Source organism: Sarcophilus harrisii, chromosome 2 (assembly GCF_902635505.1).
Source record: "Sarcophilus harrisii chromosome 2, mSarHar1.11, whole genome shotgun sequence".
Lineage (NCBI taxonomy): Eukaryota > Metazoa > Chordata > Mammalia > Dasyuromorphia > Dasyuridae > Sarcophilus > Sarcophilus harrisii.
In genome coordinates, this window is record NC_045427.1 from 594,358,572 (window position 1) to 594,380,728 (window position 22,157).

At 36.3% G+C, this 22,157-nt stretch overlaps 1 protein-coding gene across 1 annotated transcript in view; it reads right to left on the reverse strand.

Moving 5' to 3' along the window:
* CHAT (choline O-acetyltransferase) overlaps positions 1–22,157 on the reverse strand; it is a 104,976-nt gene that overhangs the window by 68,311 nt on the left and 14,508 nt on the right. The window contains exons 3-4 of the mRNA XM_031956270.1: positions 16,390–16,581; positions 10,197–10,315 (exon numbers count right to left, since the gene is read on the reverse strand). Of these exons, the coding sequence (XP_031812130.1) occupies positions 10,197–10,315; positions 16,390–16,581 (311 nt within the window). The remainder of the gene's footprint in view (positions 1–10,196; positions 10,316–16,389; positions 16,582–22,157) is intronic.

A 22,157-nucleotide genomic window follows, 5' to 3' on the forward strand; every position in this document is an offset into this window, starting at 1 on the left:
GAAAAGATTCAAAGACATGCTCCTTTTCAATATTTAGGATATGAAGTATACCCTAAGGTGCTTACAGTTCAAAAACTGTCCTTAAGAACAGAGAAGCTAAACACATTGAATGATTTTCAGAAATTGATAGGAGATATCCAATGGATGCGACCAGTGTTAGGTTTGACTACCTATCAGTTACAACCGTTATATGACATTTTAAGGGGAGACAGTGCTTTAATTCACCATGCCAGCTTACAAAAGAAGCTCAAGAGGCTTTGAGAAAAGTTGAATTGGCTTTATCCAATGTGGTTGAAAGAGTCACTCAAAAACCCTTGGAAATATCAGTTTTTGCCACACAAGAGGCACCCACAGCAGTCCTTCATCAAGGACAGAGTGTGATAGAGTGGGTGAACCTCCCGGCACAACCAGAACAAAGCCTTACTCCCTACCCAGTGCTTGTGGCTAGAATTTTATTAAAGGCCACTAAGTGAGCAGTGCAATTATCTGGGACAAGACCTGACAAGATATACATCTTTTATACCAATACACAAATTAATGTGTGTTGTGAGACCATCCCAGAGTGGCAAATTTTATTAGCCATGGCTCCAAATTTTATACATGGGTCTCCATTAAAGATAACCAGACTATTACATAATTGGCGATGGATTCTTGAAGAAAAAGTTTCTAAAGTTCCTTTTAAAGGACCAACTATCTTCACGGATGCATCCAAACATAATATTTGTGCTGTGTACTCTCATGCTCTAACTATAAGGAGAGTAGTCAGAACTCCTTTTCAGTCCATTCAGCAGAATGAATTGTACGCGATCATTCTAGCTCTTACTTATTATCCAGGAGACATAAATATAATATCTGATTCGGCCTATTCAGTAGGTGTGGTACAAAGAATTGCCACAGCCCAAATAAAATTTGCAGCCCCTAATATATATCAGCTCTTTAAGAAACTTCAAGAGCAAGTGAGAAAGCATCCAGGTAAGATCTATATATTACATGTCCACTCTCATAGTGGACTTCCAGGTCCCATTTTTGATGGCAATTTAAAGGCAGATAGCCTTCTAACTATGTTGGTCAATACTCCTTTATTCCAAGAAGCCCAGCATCTCATTCTAAATATCATCAGGCTGCTCGAGCTTTATGTTTACAATTTGGAATAACAAGAGAGGAAGCTAGGAGCATAGTAAAAGCCTGTACAGCTTGCATTCCTTTCCATGCTCCTACACTGCCTCCAGGGAAGAACCCTTGTGGTTTGAGACCCAATGAAATCTGGCAAATGGATTTGACCCATTATAAACCTTTTGGTCGTCTGTCTTTCATCCACGTTGTGGTAGACACCTTTTTGGGATTCACTTTTGCAATACCAGCAGCAAAAGAGACAGCCAGAGTGGTCACTGAATTCCTCACACAAGCATTTTCCATTAGGGGTGTGCCACAAGCAATAAAAACAGACAATGGTCCTGCTTATACTTTGAAACATTTTGCACACTTTTGTACACAGTATAAGATTTTGCATACCACTGGCATACCTTTTAATTCTCAAAGACAGGCAATAGTGGAGAGGAGAAACAGAGATATTAAGACGCTCCTCCAAAAACAAAAGAAAGGGGGAGCCACAGGTAATCCTAGAGAACTTCTAAATCTAACCCTTTATACTATTAACTTCTTGATTTTTGACAAAGATGCACTGGCTCTAGCAGACAGGTTTTATAACCCACCGGAAGGACAGTGTCCAGTGCGAGCAGCTCCACTATCTTTAGATAATCGCCAGGTGATGTGTAGAGACCCAGGAAGTGGTAAATGGAAAGGACCAGATAGGCTAACTGCTTGGGGGAGAGGGTTTGCTTGTATCTCTACAGGTGGAGAAGGAATCAGATGGGTGCCAACGAGCCATATTTGCCTTGTCCATCAGAGGGAGACGGAGCAGACCCTTGAAACAAAGGAGAAGACCCAAGAAGTATCGGATGGTTCTGTTGCTGATGTGTGCTCACCCTTGAAAGAGTGTGGTAGTTATGGCGTTTGACTCATGGACATCAAAGATTTATGGACTTCAAAACCCTCAGGAATCATTGGATTCTCTGAGATATAGGACTTGAAAATTCTCAGGAATCATTGGATTCTCTGAGAAATGATAAGACTGTTATAGGACTTCAAAATCTGCTGCAATCATTGGATTCCCTAACACATAAAAAGACTTTTGCAGGATTTCAAAAACTCAGGGGGATCATTGGATTCCCAGACATGTGAAGCAATGGACAATAGATTGGTTTTGGACTATCTCTTGGCTGCTGAAGAAGGTGTATGTGTGACTGTTGTTTACATACTCTCCTTCTAGGACTTCTGGTGATCTTTTACAACACCATGTTGATTTATATTGTTTGTTATTCCGCTACTTGCATGTACAATTCATGTTTGTCATACCACATCGAGCCCACATTGACTGACTGTGGGGAGTGTCATCCCTAATAGCCTCTGTGTTATTGCTATGTGCTTGTGTAATACCTCTCATGCTGATGGGTTTGTGCATAATAAGACCCTTCATCCCAGAAATCCGCTAGCAACCCCCACTTCCCTTTGGCGCTTTTCATCTCCCTTCCTGAGATGTCAGGGAGGGTGTGATCATCTCCTTTTTAGTGCTTTCACCTCCCTTCCTGAGAAGTCGGGGGGGGGGGTCGTGATCACCTCCTTTTTGGTGCTTTCACCTTCTTCCCTGAGAAGTTAGGGAGGCTGTGATCACCTCCCCTTGGGGGCTCTGAGCTCCCTGAGGAGTCAGGGATGGCATGACCACCTGTGTTCTAAAACAAAAGAAAGCGGGAGATGTAATGGGCTGAGGCTTGAGTTGATGCACTGAGGTCCCAAGCACATGAGGCTAAATAATAATTGGACTATACTCTACTAATATACATGCTTGGATAAAGAATGGCCCCCACCCACTCTCTGTGTAAGTCCTGATGTGTTGTATAGGAAATGACGATTTTGGTGAGTAGAAGCAGAGAGACAGGAAGAGAGGTGGGGAGAGATTGGGCCTGGGTTCTATGCTGGTAGCTGCTGGTCTAGCTAGCTTCTTGACTCAGCTGCACACATTGCTATTGCCCATTCTCTTCCACTTCCGATCTTTCTTCACTGAGAATAAAGATTGACGATTTTCCCCTAACCTGAATTCCTGACTCCGGCTGATTTTAAAATACACGGTCTTCACAAACACTCTATAAACATGCTCAACTTTCTCCCAATCCTAGCCATTCAACTACTATATTATTTCTTTCCTCACTCCTCTTCACTGACAAACATCTTGAAAACATTATCTATGCTAATATAGGAGTCTATCAGTGAAACATCATGTAGGCTATATAAGGTCTTTTTCTTAAAAGTATAATATATGTCAGGGCATAAGGATCTCCAGCTTTTCCCTGAGACTTCTGATTAGTAGACTAATGGTACATCAGCACTGCCACAGACAAGCTGTACTCAAATGCATCATTTTAGTATTCTCTCCTTTCCTTGCTATAGCCAAAGAAACTTCTTTTTGTTAACTATTAGTGGACTATGAGACATATTTTGTTCCAATTTTGAACTTGAGCTCCTCAACTAATTATTATACTAATACTGCCACCTGCGCACTACTCACTCCATCCTCAACCTCTTCCAATCGTACTTTACCCAAGCTGTTCTCTCCAACATCTTTAAAAAATACTCGTCTTTTTTTCAGTCCCCATCTTTCTGGATCTCTCTGCAGCACTCAGTACTGCTAACCATATCTTTCTTCTGGATACTCTTTCTTGCTCCTGATTCAGAAACACTTATTTTCTCCTGGTTCTTATGCTACCTTCTTAATGCTACTTCTCTTCTGCCTTCATTGGCTCTTCATTTTCTTCATTTAAATATTCTTTCAAGAGATTATTCTTGGCCTTATGTTTTTACTCTACATATTTCGCTTACCAATTTCATGCAATTCCTGACTTCAAGGGCCACATCTATGCAAATGACTTCAAAATTTATATATCTAGAACCCTGTCTTCTAAGTTCCATCTATGCATCTCCTACTTTCTTCATCCTAACAAGTCTAAAAATTGAGTTCATCATCTTTCTTCCTAAACATCTTCCTCATTCTGACTTCTCTTTGTCTTTCTATGAGACTACCATTCATCATTCTCTCATATTCTCGATCTTAGGATTTTCTCATTCACTGCCTTCTCTTTCACCTATAATATCTAAACAATTGAAGCCCCATTAATTCTAGCTCCACCTCTAATAAAACTGTCCTTTCCAATGTTAGCCATACTACCACCCTAGTAAATGCTTTCAGTACACTGGCTTGAACTTTTGCTGTAAACTTGCTAATAGGCTTTTTTTTCTCTTTATTCTCTCTTCTTGCCAATCCATATTATATACCACTACCAAAATATTCTTTCTTCTATATAGGTTTGGTAATAACATTTTTTTCTAAGAAATATTTAGTGGTTCCCTTCACACATATTGAATAAAGTTGGGAAAAGACTAAAAAAAGGAGGTCCAGGAATGGTAAAGACAAGCAATAATTATTCTAAATGCTACTCTATTCTACAGCTGGAAAATAGGTAATAGAGTTTAAATAAGTAATCCAATGTGAAACTAGGGGTAAGATCCAATGAAGCATGTTGTTTCTTGTTTTTTTTCATTATGATACATAGATATCTGACGCAGCAAATGAAAGGGGCAAATCTGTCAATAGGGAATTTTATCCAGACTACAATTCAGGGACAGAGAAATTCAATTTTAAAATAATTTATAATTTATAAAAGCAGTCTGAGATGAAAAGAAACACTGTACTTGGAATATATCATTTGCAAACCTTTAAAAATTATAGAAGAATGGATTAAGCTCAGACTTCCCAAGCAACTTTTCTCTCTTATGAGGTAACAAAAGGCTTTCTGTCTGAAAGATATATTACTGAGGAGTTGCATTATTCCTTGGAATTTCCATCTTTATGGCAATAAAAAATACGTTTTTTCCCCTTGGCACTTCCAATTATATGTTCATTATCTATGCCAGAATTTCTTGACATTGGATCAACAAATTCTAAAGGGTTCTGTGGGTAGATTTCAAGGGTCTGTGGACTTGGATAGGAAAAAATGCATTTTTATTTTTGGATCTTTAAAAACTTATCTTTTCAGTTAACAAATATTTATTTTCTCTCCTTCCCAATTCTTCCCTCATTAAAAAGGAAAAAACAAAATCTTTATAACAAATATGCACCTTTATTTTCACTAGCCTCTAACTGAAATTAAGCATTTCCTTAAATTATGAATTTTCAAAAAAGAAATATTATTCTGCAAAGTCCATTGGCTTCATCAGGACTGCTAAAAGGGTTTGATGAATGTATGTGTGTGTGTGTGTGTGTGTGTGTGTGTATATCTATATATATAGATATATACACACACATACACATTTTTTTATATATGTGGAAATGTGTACATGTAGATATGCCAATATATATATATATATATATATATATATATAAAACATGGATATAAAATATTAAAGACATTCCAGACAATCATTAACCTTGACATTCACTCAGTATGGAGATGTCCAAACAAAGGCATTAGGCTCCTGTCATAGTGTAGAATGTTGGATTAGGTACCTTCTAAAACTCTTTCTACCTATAAAACTCAATTTTTTATTTAATTCTCCTAGGGATATTAAAATAGGCTGTATGGTTAGAAACTAAAGGGAAATGGAGGGGTCAAGAGTGGGGGTTTAACAAGCCTGTTAATGACTGCCCAACCCTCATTACCATTAGGGACTAAGCAAATGCCAAGTTAGTCACATTCCCTCTTTCAGTGTTCAAGGGAGGCTGCCCACGGAAGAGCCTTCAGTGTAAATGCAAAACAGTCTTTCAGATAGGACCAGGATTATAATAATGGGAAACAGGAGAAGGCCTTAGCTTGCTGCACATGCAAAACATTTAAATTTTACATTTTTTTTAAAAAAAGGCTTTTGTTTTGAATCCTTTCAAAAAATCGATGACGACCTGGTTTTGCATTACCCAGCCTCTAGGAATCTGAGAAATCAACAACAGAGGGAAAACAAAACAAAAAACCCAATCGCTAATTAACCTACATTTTTTAAAGGGGGAAAATGAAAAATAGAATGCCAGAGAATATATATCAAAATATTTTTTGTTGTCTTTGTCTTCCTTAGAGGATGAACTTGTATATTGGGAAAAAAAGATCTTATTGGATGCTGTCTGAGATTCATTCAAAAATCATTCTGCAAAACATTTTCTATTATTTGCCAGATTTTTCTTGGTTGCTCTTCCATTGCTATCTTCGAAGCTCCTGCTTTCTCAACCTGCTTCTTATTTCCCTTGGCTCACACCACACACAGCTGTGTTCTGCCCAGGTAGGACACCAGGGCTTGAAGGTTTTAGTTCTCCTTTGAATTTCTTCTTTGGGGCCTGATGTGCTAATTGTGAAGACTTCACCTAATCCACTACTTCAGACATGCTTGATTTCATTTTCAAACATTGACCATTTTGTAAATAAACCAGCCAGTTATCTTGCCTTTACTACATATGAACCTTCCCTTTCCAACCCCTCCAGGTCTGAAACAATGTTCAAATCATTTACTCCTCCATCATTCCTGGAAGCAAGTTGTCAATCTGCTTTACTCACCATCCATGTAGCTTTACTAAACAAAGTAGTCAATATTCCTCAATGTATATGGTCTTCCTCTATTAGAATGTAAGGTCACTGAGGGCAGGACTGTTTTTACATTTATATTTGTATTCCCCAAAAGCTGTATTAACGCTATGCTTAATAAACGTTTCTTACCTCCTCCTTTTTTGTATGAGAAACCTGAGAGCTCTTGGAGAGTTGAGAAAAATTTTAAGGCTTCAGATTTAGATAGTCTTTTGCAATTTATTGAAAGACATTCCCAAAATGAGATTTTTGAAGGGCGTATTCACTGGCAATAAGGAATAGACAAAAATCAAAGGAGACTTTTTGATGCAGTCAGATAGACTGGCACAGAGAAATTCCTTCTATTCCTTTTGAGAAAAAACAACTGATATTTTACCCTGACATAATGAGAACCTGCCTCTCTCCTTACTGAAGAGCCTGGAGCTTAAATTTCTGGGCTCTCAGCTAAAAAGGGAGATAGGAAAAAAGGGAGAAAGAAAAAAAAAAGCATATTGGCTTTGTTGTTCAGCAGAAACCAGAAGTTTCACAACCATATGCCTGATGAAGTAGTTTCTAGTAGAGATTACATGTAGCACAGCCAGTGGGAGCAGGGGAATAGACTCACTTGAGCAACATGGTGATGACATCAGCAGAAGATATCAGCAATTCTTTAGCAAGATAAATGTGTCCACATATGTTTTCTACCTGTAAGCCCTTCTACATGCATGCCCTGGCAATATGTTCCCCTCCACACATGCCTGTTTTAGTGCTCCTTAGTTTCCCAGATGCATGATCATCTTTAGAGCCATACATTCTTCCCACTGATGATGCATATATTTGTGGGAGAGTGTGATTCAGGTTTATGTTCTATTACCATTTGATTAAATACCTTTTATTTGAAATTATGTGATCTCTGGATGACTAGTAAAAGTAAACATATACATGGAATCTCATGGGTTTTTAATAGATTCAGACCCTCATAGTACCTTGAACTTGGAGACACTTTTCTGAATCCTACAGAAAGGTGGGATGCCTGATGTTATATGGTTATTTGCATTTCCTTAAGTATCTTTCAAAGTGATATGCACACAATAGATGCTTAATAAATACTTGATTCATTTACTAAATTTACTAAAGTCAGTGGAAACCCCAATTAACCAAGTGCATTAATTATTTTTTTTTCTTGAGAAAGGAGTAAAAAGTTTCCTGAAGAGCATTTCTGGTTTAACCTTCTTACTGCCATTTATTTAAGATGACTAGATCATATCACTAGGTTGAATTTGCAAGATCAAGCTTAGATTTCAAATATAGCCCTGCTATTATCTAGTTATTTCTTGTTCTGTCTGAAAATTTACAACTTGAGATTTCTGGCACAAATGTTTGCCTGCTAATATCCTATTTTACTTGATACACATCTTCCTCTTCTGCTTTCTGTGAAATTCCATTTTAGCCCCTCTAGACTATGTAACTAAAACTTATAAAAAGTAATGAAATTGCTGCTCAGGGTTGATTGATTTTTATATTTAGTGAGTTTATGCTTTTAGCATAATAAACTGGTTTTTTTTTATCATATCTGTATTGTTGATGATTATAATTGGCAGGAATATTTATCAATGGATTGTTGGATAATTTCTGTCACAGATTTTACTGAAGTGAAGACTGGCACAGATCAAAAGAAACATGTTCTTCCTATACAATTATATTTGTCCTTTATCTCTCATTTCTATTTGACTGATAAATCATTTAGTATTTAAATAAATATCAAGCAATGAGAATGCAAAAATAAAAGCGAGGTAGTCTCTGAACTCAAGGAGCTTACATTCTAACAGAGATGATAATATAGACACAATTTTATGCAAGTGCATTTTACCACTTTAGTTCCTAACCTTAGGCTCTAGACCCCAAATTTCTTTCAACACAATTACCATCCAAGGTAAAATAGTTCTACCTTAAAATCAGGATAGGTTGTTTTTTAGTTTGTTTTGTTTGTTGTTTGTTTTGTTTTTGCATTCCTACCACTTAGCCTAGAAAGTACACTGTAGCTGGCCTTTTTGATAAATTTTAGGTGAATTGAATTGATGGTATAAGATATGTCCCAGTGTTATAAAAGGATCTTGCAAAGGAAGTTAAAGTATCCAAAAGAAGCTTCATAATCACATGCCCAGGAAAGCAATGTGTAAAAGTATTAACAGCAATGGAGGCTCAACCCAGTAATGTAAGGAAATTTCCCTTTCTCTGGAATACTGGAGAGATTACCCTTCTCCCTCTTCCTCTCTCCTTCCCCCCCTCTTTTTCTCTCCTTCCCCCCTCTTTCCCCTCCTTCCTTTCTTTCTTCCTTCCATCTCTCTCCTTTTCTTCTGTCTTTCTCTCTTCTCTCTCCTTCATTTCATCTCTTCTCTTACCTGTAAATCATACCTCAGACAGGGGTAATTAGCACAGAGGTTTTTATTACAGCTCAGTGAGCTCTGAAATTGTAGCATATGGAAGACATTTTGTGGAAAAGAAGGAATGATTTTTTAATCCCTTCTATAAAATGCTTTGGTTTGGGGACACTCTGGGATAGATGGTTTTGAGTATATTGTGACAGTGTTTTGCCTAAAGCTTGGCAATTTTCTTTTATGAATAGAATATGACCTGTTATTAGGGGTTGTCAAGGTCTCAGCACCAAGACTAGGGATAGACAAAGTAGGTAATTGACTAGGACTCAATCTAAGGTGTAGGTTTAATGGGGAAAATTTTTATAAAAATATATTCCTAATGCAATAAAATTCTATTCTTCATAGTATATAGGCATTTATTTTGTGATTAATTAAGTTCCATGTGTTAGAGTCAAATCTGAAAATCCTTAGTGAGCAGTAAAACACAGTGAGAGCACATTTTAATGTATGGTGGAGGAATTGTAGGGGAAGGGTAGTAGTGATATTTTCCAGCCTTGTTTAAAGCACACAAATGCCTTACTCCAACTCTGACATCCAGGTCTAGACATGAGCCTCCCCAAAGGAATGATCCTTAGTGAATGGTCACTAAATTCCTTGATGACCATCTCCTTATATTAACTCACAGAGAAAACACTTCCCAAATATTCCTTATAGCAATAGTATCAAACTCAGATAGAGATATCAGAAACTAAATGGCAAACCACTTCAGTATCTCATTTAAGGAAACCCCAAAAGGGTCATGAAGAGTGAGACAGGAATGAAATGCCTTAAGAACAACAGCAAATCCCTGCATAAGGATCCCTGTGAGCTACATATTGACAGTTTTAAAATGTATTGTCTTTTATTATGTTTTTGTGTTTTATTTTGTTAAACACCTCACAATTACATTTTAATCTCATTTGGGTCTCACTCCACAAGGCTGCAAGAGGGCAACATGCCTGACAACTTTGCTGTGAAGCCAGAAAGGGATGGTTTCTCCTTCCCTCCTTCTCAGGACACTATATTAGGCAGATGACTCTCTATGTAGATATGTGGGTATGTGGGGGTGGAGAGAGAAATGACTATGTGTAACATTTCCCCCAGAATTTAAAAGAAGCCTTACCTTAACTGATCATTCACATCCTGGAAATTCTGTTGAGCAAAGATTATAGCTGGACTGGAATTGACTGGAAGAGCTAATCGATTGTTGAGATACATGTCATCTAGCCAGTATTCAAAAACCTATAGGAAAAAAGTGGGGCACACATTGTAACTCAGCCAGGTGAAGAAGTACTGACATGAACTGACACACTATTCTTTTTTTTATTTTTCTAATTACATGTAAAGAGTTTTTAACATTCATTTTTCTGAGATTTTGAGCTCCAATTTTTTCTCCTTCCTCCTTTACTTCCCTCCTCCCCAAGACAGTAAGCATTCTGATATATGTTATACATGTACAGTAAATCGTAAATATATTTACTTTTTTTGTCATAGTGTGAAAGAAAAATCAGGCCAAAAGGGAAAATATCATGAGATAAAAAGCAAACAACAAAAAAGATGAAAATAGTATACTTTGATCCATATTCAGTCTCTGTAATTCTTTCTTTGGCTGCAGATGGAATTTTCTACCCCAAGTCTATTGGAATTATCTTGAATCATCATATTGCTGAGGAAAGCTAAGTATTTCATTTATAGCACAGTGTTGCTGTTACTATGTATAATGTTCTCCTGGTTCTGTTCACTTCACTGAGCATCAGTTCATGTAAGTTTTTCCAGGTTTTTCTGAAATCTGTCTACTCATCATTTCCTATAGAACAATAGTGTCCCGTTACATTCATATATCATCACTTATTTAGCCATTACTCAATTGATGGGCATCCACTCAATTTCCAATTCCTTGCCACCTCAAAAAGAGCCACTACAAAACATTTGTGCACATGTGACACATTATTATTGGCTTTGATGAATATAGATAGATTATCTTTCCTTGAACTCAGGTCCTTAATCATTCAGCTGCTGATAAATTGGGACAATAGTTTGGTGTTTGTTAACCCACTGCCTTGACACATATCTCAAATTCACTTCATTATGAGTACCAGACAAGGATTCATCTTGCCCCTGCAATGATGTATCTGACCTAGGATGAATCATGGAACCTCCGCAAACTATTTCCTCATTTTCAAATTGATGAGAATCATATTGATCTATATTTAAGCACAGGGTGGTTATGAAGGTTGAACGAAATAATATTTGGGAAGGTAGTAGGAAAAATATAAAAATATGATGATACAAGGGGTAGTTTCTTCAGCATCATCTCACGATCCTCATGAGAAGAGTTTTTTCTATTGTGCACAAGGCCTGCTAAAGCCAATGTTCAATTAAATAAGTATTTATCAAGGGCTTACAATGTGCCAGTTGCTGCCAAAGACAAAAATAAACATTGTCTACACTCAGGGAGCTTAATATTCTAATCGATGTTCTTATATGAATGGCATTCTCAAAGGTATTCATTCAGCAGGGGCAAAGAAGAAAAAAAAGCACAATTTTTGATCTCCCATTTTAAAGAGATTCCTCATTCCCATAACACATGTTCAAAACTGAAAGGAGTCAGGAAATATCCTTACTATAGTATTGTGTGATCTATTTGATTATTGTTACCTATTTGAAAGAGAAACCCATAGAGCTAGTAATATCTCAATGGCATAAATTTGATTAAGTGAGATAAGTCCCTATAAGCAGAGAATAACTTAAGCAGTCTATTTTTTTATGTGGAAACAGTTGTCCAAACTTGACTCTGTGGAGTCCAAGGTTCTCTCCCAATGCTTATGGTTCATGGATGCATTTTTAAAAATGAAAAAACCTTGAATAGTGCCTGGAACATAACAAATGCTTGTTAAATGCTTGTTGATTGATTGATCTGGTGGATTAAACCCAATTTAAACATACCCTATAATAGGTGTAAAGTTCAAACTTTTTAGCCTAGCATTTATAGTCCTTCAAAATATGGTATCATCTTCTATCTTTTACTTACTTATGTTTTACTGTTCTTCTCTAGGGACTCTAAGCTTCAGTTAAACTCTGTGGCTTGCTCCCCCATTTATGATTCATGATTCACAAAATAGAATTTGGATTAGGAGGAACCTTTATAGCTACTCATATCTGAATGCAATCCATTCCCATCCCCCCATAACAAAAAATCATGAAATTATAGATTTGGAATTAGAAGATACCTTAGAGACCAATTTATACAACTCCTTCTTTTTACAGATGAGAATATAGAGACTGAGACAGATTAAATAGTTTGTCCAGTAGTTTTCTCACTTCTACTTGAAACCCTTTCTCCAACTCTGAGGCAATTCAGTCAACTTTTGAACAGGTTTTTTGAACAGGTCATTTCCCCTGAAGTCAAGTTTAAATTTATTTCTTTGTAACTTCTACTTCTTGCTTATATTTCTGATTTCCTGCTACCATATCTTTGCATTGTTGCTTGTGCCAGAATACTTCCCTATATCTTTAAAATGTCAACCCACCCAATTGAATTAGGATTTAAAAGATGGTTATATAGAAGAAAGGGCATTTCCATCAAGATCCATAAAACCTTCCTTTATCTCTCTCCTACCAATGACCTTTATTTCTTTACCCTCACTTTTTTTCACTTCTATTTTTTTTCACTTCTATGATGCACTTATCAGATATTATTTTGCATTTTATCTATGAGGGATATAGAAGACCCTTACCCAAAATGACTACTCAGAGATCACTCAGTAGAAGGCAGAAAAGTTGTTTATTAAAACATCCAGAGGATGAGCCGCCTCATCACGAGATAAGAAAAAGAAAGCTCGTGGTAGGAGGGCTAAAGAATTAGGAAAGATATACAGTTTTTATAGGTTTGGTTACAAAGGATTACATCATAGGTTGGGGAGCGTTAAGAAAATAGATACCCTCTCCCCTTAATTGAATGTTAGACATGGATGCCAACAGACCTTCAAAATTTAGATTACTAAGCTAACAACATTCAACTAATAGTCTAAATATTGATAACATTGAATAGTCATAGATGTCATCATTTCAGGTTAAGTAAATATAGCTAAAGTTTAAGTAAATATTGGCTAACACACAACATACTTATGCAGGTCACAGAGACAAAGAAATAATGAATGATAAAATACAGAAAAAGAATTCATACATTCCTGGAAGTTCTTTGCCTTATCTCTCCATTCCATACTTGTAATATGTAAATGATTTTTATCATATTTCTATGAATAACTTACACACTGCTCAAAATCAGTTAACATATCTATACATTGTTTATTAAGTTCACCATCAAGAATATCTCTCTCTAATACATTCCAACCTTTTCTCTGAAGAATCATCATTTTAATAGCATCCTCTGTATGTAACATTTTTGATAGGGACCGTTGAACTATTCTGGTTACTAATGTAATTATACCGGGTAGACATAGTGGCAACAGGATAATACCACTGATTTCAATAAATTCATACCATAAGAATTGCTTCCACCAACTACCTTAGAAACAGTTATCACAGAACAGATTGGCATTCGGCAGACATAAAAATATAAAGATAAATTAACAAAGATGACAATCTAGGGAAACTGAGGCACAGCATTACATACTCTTCTTCTGAATATTTTAATTATTGAATTACCTCCCCTAGATACTTGGGAGGTCTCAGCACCATAATTTTGGCCAACCCAATGTGAAGCAAATAAATCAAAATGAAACTAGAAAATGCAAGGACTTATGGCAAGGGCAAATCTCTTCCTGACAACACCAGAATTATCAGCAGTACAAAGGCCCTCGTCTCAGCCAGGGAATCCAGTTTGAGATGGACAGTTCACTGTGTTAGGTGGTCTTCAGTCATTTGTGCACTTAACTCAGTTTCTGCTTATAATGGGAGTAGCAGTTCTCAAGATAGTCATGCTGCCCATGTTAGGAGGGGCACCCCAAGTCTTTCAGGGATTCCAAAGGAGGGAAAGAGTGGGGCCTGGAGTAGCTCCACCTGTCCCCTCTGATAGAACAGGAGCTGCTACTAGGATCCAGAAAGGATTTCTGAGCAGAATATGCACAGTTAGACCATGAAAGTAGGTAAACCCTTAACTTTAGAGGCTTAATCTCAAAACTGCAATGTCCTTCGAGAATGCTGAGATAGTAATTAAGGAACTGGGGTTACAGGACTGGAGACTGCCAAGTCTCAAGGTGTATGATTTCTGGTTATTAAAAAAAAATAGTTCCAAAAACTGAGTATGCTAAGGCAATTTCACAGAATAAGGGGTTTCAAAGCTAAAGCATAGTAAAAATTAAAAAGGACTGCTTAAGGACTTCAATTCAATCTGAACTGTTGAGATAGGGGGTGGGGCAGAAGTACCTAAGGCCAAATGAATAGAAAACTAAGAATTCCCACTCTTTTAGGTATTTTGAGAAAAATCCACAAATTTCCCTAGTTCCCTATCTCTTCTTCTTCTTTTTTTCTCATGGAAAGGAATCATCCAAAAAAAAGTAAATAGTCAAATAACTATCCCAATATAAATTCCAAGAGTAAATTAAAGTTCCTACACACAACAGACTAGTACAAGGGGAGTTTCCTAAAAAAAATCCCTCAATTCTGAAGTGAACATAGATATTATAAACATATTCTAACTTCCTTAACAGCAACAGTTACCAATTTTTACAATTTCCATCCCAAATCATAAACACACAGTAATAGATGACCAAGTCAGGGTTTAACGTCATTCATCAACCATTCCCAAGTCCCCCATATCAGTCCAAGTTACATCAGGACGATGGGTGATGGTCTCTCATCAAAAACTACTTCATTCTGATAAGGGGTGGAGAATTGGCTCTCAGTCCAAGCATGGGGATGGGTATGGTGTGCTGATAACGATCAATAGGCTGATCCAGGTCCCAAAAGGCTAATGTAGCTGTAATATGACCAAAATCTGGAACAAAAACGCCCAAATCTAACAGATAAGATTATAACAGTCTGGAACTGCTACAACATGTGGGGAGGCCAATATACATTGGCCAGAAGTTCCTATGTGAAGGAACAAGTTTGCTTCACGGGACAAGCAGATAACTATAATCCCAATAAATAGCAGTTAGGTTTCATAGACCACTGTGCTAATTGTCTTCTCATTATTTAGAAACATTAAAAAACCCTGAATATCCACAGACACAAATATCCAGTAACAGATAGATGACCAAGATAAATATTCATTTGCCTAAGTATTTAGGATATAATGATTACATAAACCAGATTGGAAACACAAGGTATGACATATTTGAATTTCATTAACGGTTCTTATTAACTATTGTTCTGATGTTAGAAATCAGTCACAGGAAGAAAAAAAATGCAAGAACATAACTATAACATAACATAAGCAGTTAAAATTCAACCTTCAGCACATCAGAGAGTAGAGCTTTAAAACTCCCAGATAGTACTAACTATAAGCCCAAAGAATTTTACTTGTAATAACAAATTCTATTAACCAAGTTTCAGACATATCCTAAATAGATATTTACCGTAACCTTATATTGGTAACAATAAGAAATTTATCCCAGAAAATTCACACAATTCTTACATACCCAAGTAGATGTTGAATCTTGAATAAGTTGAATATTATACCAATCATTTTGCTTTTAAAATATCCAGTACACAGAAAAATCCCAAACTACATATTGTTCACAACAAAAACATTTTCAAAAAAAGCTTTCATGGAAAAATAATAGCATGTGTGCCTATCTTAGTGTGGCAAGCTCCAGTTCTTTTTTCTGTAAGGGAACTGGCATATCAGTTCCCTTGCATGAAACTCCCAGAGGGTTTCTTGAAGGGGCACCCTGATGGACTTGCCCAGAGTCACACAATCTGTAGAAGAAACAGGAGTCTGACCCAAGTCCTCCTGACTCCAGGGTCAGTTTTCTAGGCAGCTCTCTATATGTGGAACTCTTCAGTTGTCTATACTTATCAACACTAGCCTTGCACTATCATTAACTGTGCTTAATAACATTTATTGCTAAAAAGAAAACAAAGAATACATATGGGAAAACATTGGAAAGGAGCATGTGAAGTCCTCACATGGACAAGGAAGCTATATTATGATATTCTTTGGATGGGGAAAGTCCAGTGTCACCAATCACCATGGGTGCAAGGTGGCTTTTAGAGGGATACAGACTTTGACCAAAGTAAGTCAAATTATGGTACCAGTAGTGTTAGAAATAATGAACTTCTCATGCCCTCTTTCTACCACTTCTTCCCCTTGTCCCAGTTGGGCTTTATATTGTGGTTTAATTTCTTACCCAATTTGCTGTCTTCTCCCTTCTCTCCAAGAGCTTCTGCTGTAAGACTTCCCCAAGGCCCCCTGGGGCACCGAACTGCTCCACAATCACCTTGGTCTTCCTGTACTGTTCCTCAGGCACCAGGTGTTTCATACACCGCAGGTACATGGTCAGGGTCTTCTGCAGTGGCGGCACAGGAAGTTTGGGCAACACCTGAGCATGGGCAGAAGACAAGGTGGTTGATGGCACAGACCAAGAAGGTTTGTGTGGGGATCCCAGCCTTTGAGGCATGGACTAGGAGAATATGGGACTTCATCATTTCAGGCTAAGAGCCTACCTTTTCTCTATTCTTTTTCCTTATTTCCTCTGTTGTCTCCCATCCCCACTCCCACCAAAGAGAAGACAGCTCTCAGTGAAATTTTGGCTTTAGCCAATGTTCCTCTTCAGGTTTCATTTTTGTTCTCATCCATGTAGGTATTACCTTACCATCCATAGATATCAAGGGCTTGTTCCCTCATTCTTATAGATCCTGTTATTTGCCTTTATTCGGATCCCCCCAAACTCCACCATAAATCCCCATTCTGGCTTCAATTCTCTTCACAATCCTGACCCAGTGATTCGCTATTTCAACATTGTACTTTCTGCCACTCTTGAATGTCTCCCGAATGCACCTTTTCTACTTTTCCTGCATTGTTAGTCACACACTTTGATTAACTCTTATCAATCAAGATTTTACTTTGTATTTCTTTGTATAATTATTTTGTATATGTTCCTTTATATATATGTTTTCTCTCTTCTGATAGAATGTAAGTTCCTTGACAGCAGAGACTATTTCATCTTTGTCTTTGTTTTCCTGTCACTTAGCACAATGCCACTTGTTTTCTTCTCACTTAGTACAATGCACTTAGCACAACCTAATAAATATTTGTTGATTGATTAATCTGTTTTATTCATCCACTTGTACCCCTAATATGGAAACACTGTTTACACAAGCCACAAAGCTGTGCTGACTGAAGTCTGCCATACAAAAGCTCATTAACTCCAAATAGTCTTTCACTTTTATTATCTGTCATTGACTCTATGATATTCCTTATGGTAATATATACCAAAACAACAGTCTCCTCAACACTCCAGTTCTTATCCTTCTCCCTCTCTAGATGACACAAGAATTGTAAAGTAGAAAATTGAGCTGATTTGACATGAGCTACCTTAGATCTTATCCCTAGCTCAGAAGTTGTGTGTTTTCAAGTCTCCTCCTCCCTTCCAGTCTCAGAGAATGAGGTGTGGTTCCCCTTGACAAAACTTTTTCTACCTGAGACTTTGCTTCCTTCATGTCTCTTCTAATACTTCATTCCACATACCATCTATTTTGCCCTTCATCTTAAACATATTTTACTCTATTTCCTTCTTTTCCTCAGCCTGCAAACACACTCAGGTAGCTTTTGTTCTAAAAAAGAACACTTAATTTTACTAATACATTAAACAATCTTCCTGACTAAATTTTGGAAAGAATAATATATATTTACTTCCTCTACTTTCTTACTTGCTCTTTAATCCCCTGGAAACTGTCTTTTGCCTTCACTAAAACTGCCATCTCCAAGTTCCTCCATGACTGCCTATTTGCCACATTCAATGACTCTTTCTTAGCTCCCACTTTCTATCACCTTTTTATAAAAGTTGATGTTGTCATCCACAGCATTTTTGGGATGCTCTTCCCTCTAGACTTCCTTGACATATTCTTTGTTGAGTTCTTCACCAGCTTCACTTACTATTCCTTGTTGGACTCCTCTTCCTCCCATCCATTAAACATGAATCCTAAAGTTCTTGACCCTCTTCTTTACTCTCTCTTTACTCTTTTCTTTGGCAATTTTGTCTATTATTATGACTTTATATATCTTCATTATGTGAATGTTTTCCTGACTGACTATATCTATAAAGGACTATATTTATAGTGCTGGGCTCTCTTCTGAACTTCAGTCTCATGTTTCTAGTTACATGTCAGACACTTCAGCCTATATATTTTATTAATACTTCAAGTTCCACATCTCTAAAATAAGTAGCCATCATTTTTCCTTCAAATTTTACTCCATACATATAATGATATATATTATATATATATATGTATATATATATATAATATATATCTATATATCTATATCTATATATATGGAAGTTAGTCCTTATTTCTGTTGCTGACTCCACTATTCTTCTATTCATCCAACTTGAAAGAGTCATCTGTACATTTTGCCTTTCTTTCATCTCCTACATTCATTTGGTTATCAAGATCTTTTTTCCTACCTGAGAAATATTTCTCAAATCTATCCCCTCCTTTCTGCTTCCACTGTATCAATTTATTTATATTATAATTACATAGAGTCCAACTTGGATTATTATAATAGTCTCAAAATAAGTCTTCCTGCCTCTAATCTTTCCTTCCTCCAATCTATCCTTCCTAGTGCATAAATTTAATCATGTCATTTCTCTACTCAAAAATCTCCAGTGGTACAATTGCTTCACATATAAGATGCAGCCTTAAGTGAACACTCAAGACCCTTAATAATTTAGTTCTCATGAAACATTATTTTAATTTTATTTTACTCTCCCTTTATATCTTATACATTCTAGACACATTGTACTATTTATTGATCCTCAATGTGTCTTATTTCACTCTGTGTATTTTCAAAAGCTTTATCTCATGCCTTGAAGGAGCTTTTCCCTTCATATCCTGTGGAAATCCATCTCTATCAAGGCCTAGGTCATCAAGACTACCTCTTCCATGATCCTAACAGCAAGAGGTGATTAGCCAAATAACAACCTTGGACCTTGGGATCTTCATTAGTCAGTTAATAAATAAGAATTTAGTGCTTATTATATGCCAGAAACTGTGCTAAGTGCTGGTGATACCAAAAAACCATCTCTGAACTAAATAAGTTTATAATCCACTAAAGGAGATAATATATAATAATAGATCCATGCAGACAAATACATAGTAATGTTGCTGAGGATGGAACAATCTGGGATTTGAAAGGCCTTATATAGAAGGTGGTGCTTGAGCTGAACTTAGAAGGTACTAGGAATTTTAAGAGTTGGAAATGAGGAAGAAGTGAATCACCACTTGAGAGACAAACAATACAAAGGCACAGAAATAGGAAATGTAGTGTTGTGCATAAGGAAACCAAAAAAGCCAATTTAATTATATTGTTTAGTACAGGAAGGAAAATTATATATAAACCTATAAGAATGAGCTAAGGTCAGGTTGAGAGGAACTGAAGATGAATCCCCTAGAGTTTGTTCACTAAGGGGTTGTGACATGATCAGCTCTATACCTTAAAACAACAGTTCTCAAAGTGTGGATTGGGAATACTTGGGGGGTCCTTATAATTCTCTCAGGATTATTTTCATAATAATACTAAGATATTTTAATTTCCAATAAGGTAAATATCAGTTGATATTTAAACAAAGGCTCTTTGGAAAGGTCCTCAATTTTTATGAGTATAAAGGAGTGTTGAGACAAAAAGAGAACAACTGCTTTAGGAAAATCATTTTAAGATATGATGGACTAGAGAGGGAAGAAACTTGAGTTAAGGACACTAATTTGGAGACTGGTGAAATAGTTTAGGTAAGAAATGATGAGGACTGAACTAGAATGGTAACTATGAGTCTAAAGAAGGAGATAGCTATGAGAAATTTTGTAGCAATGGAAATGGTAAGATTTTTGGAACACTAATGTATAGAACTGATCCAAACATTGTGGAAAGCAGTTTGGAAGTATGCCCAAAGGGCTGTGTGCATAACCACTGATCTAGTAATACTGCTAGGTCTGTATCCCCAAAAGATTTTTTTTAATTTGGGGGAAGGACCTATTTATACCGAAATATTAATAGTGGCTTTTTTTGTGGTGACAAAGAATTGGAAACTGAGGGAATGTTTATGACTTGGGGAATGACTGAGAAAGTTATGGTTTATGAATGTAATGAAATATATTGTACCATAAGAAATGACAATCTGGCTGATTTAAAAAAAACCTGTAAGGACCTGTGTGACCTGATGTAAACTGAAGTGAACAGAACCAGGAGGACATTGTATGCAATAATAATAATATTGTAGAATATGGATGACTTAGCTATTCTCAGAAATAGCGTTCTAAGACAATTTCAAAGAAATCAGGATGAAAAATGCTATTTACATCCAGAAGAAAGAACTGATAGAATCTGAATGCAATTCAAAACATATTTTTTCATTTTATTTTTTGTAGTTTTTTCTTGTAGTCTGTGTCTTATTTCATAATCTAATATGGAAATATATTTTACATGAAAACAAAAATATGATCTATATCAAATTGCTTACTGTTTTTAGGGAGTGGGGAAATAAGGGAAGAAAAGAATTTAGAACTCAATTTTTTTTTCTCAATAGTATTTTCTTTTTCCAAATATATGTAAAGATAGTTTTCAACATTCATTTTTTAAGATTTTGTGTTTCAGATATTTTTTCTCTCCCTTCTCCCCCAACTCCCTCCCCAAGACAGCAAGCAATCTGATATAGGTTAAACAAATACAATCCTTCTAAAAATATTTCCATATTTATCATATTGTGCAAGAAAAATCATACCAAAAGGGAACAAACCACAAGAAAGAAAGCAACAATGAAAAAAGGTGAAAGTACTATGCTTTGATCTCCATAGTTCTTTCTCTGGATGTGGCTGACATTTTATATCCCAAGTTTATTGGAATTGTTATTGGAATTGTCACTGCATTGCTGTATTGCTAGATTCCTGCATTGCTGAGAAGAGCTAAATCTATCATATTTGATCATCACATAATCTTGTTCTTACTGTATATAATGTGGAACTCAATTTTTATTTTAAAAAATTTAATAATAGTTTTTTATTTTCAAAATATATGCAGAATATTTTCAACATTCACCCTTGCAAAACCTTGTGTTCCAACTTTTTCTCCTCTCTTCCCTCCACTCCTTCCCCTAGATAGCAAGCAATCCAATATGTGTTAAATATGTGCAATTCTACTATACATATTTCCAAAATTATCATGTTGCACAAGAAAAATTATATCAAAAAAGGAAAAAAATGAGAAAGAGAAAAAAGCAAGCAAACAACAACAAAAAATGGTGAAAATACTGTATTTTGATTCACATTCAATTTCCACAACCCTTTTTCTGGATGCAGATGATTCTCTCCATCACAAGTCTATTGGAATTGACCTGAAACACCTTGTTGTTGAAAAGAGTCATGTCCATCAGAGTGGACCTCAATTAAAAAAGAATATTAATTTTTTTTACAGTAAGGAGGGAATAAAATATTTGTAAGAAGAAATAAATGCTAAGATTTGGTAACTGATGAATCTGTGGGATAAGTGAGAGTTAGGAATTTAGGATGATACTGAGGATATGAACCTAGATGACTGTCAGAATGCTTACGACCCTGACAGTAAAGGAGAGTTAACAAGAGGGATGGGTTTTGGAGAAAGATGATGAGTTCTGTTTTGAGCATGTTGAGTTTGATAAGCCTACAGGACTTTCAGTTTGAATGTCCAATAAGTAGTTGATTTGAAGTTGGAGCTCAGGAAAGACTATGACTGGATAACCAGAGATTCAGATATGAATATAAATATAGATCTCTAGGAATCATCCTCTAGATACAATAGTTAAATACACAAGATGAGGAAATTAAGTGCAAGATATAGATAAAGATAGGAAAGAATCTAGGACAGAGCCTTGAGTACACGCCCAGCTAGAGAACAAGGAGACAGGGAGGATGATCCTAGCAAAGCAGA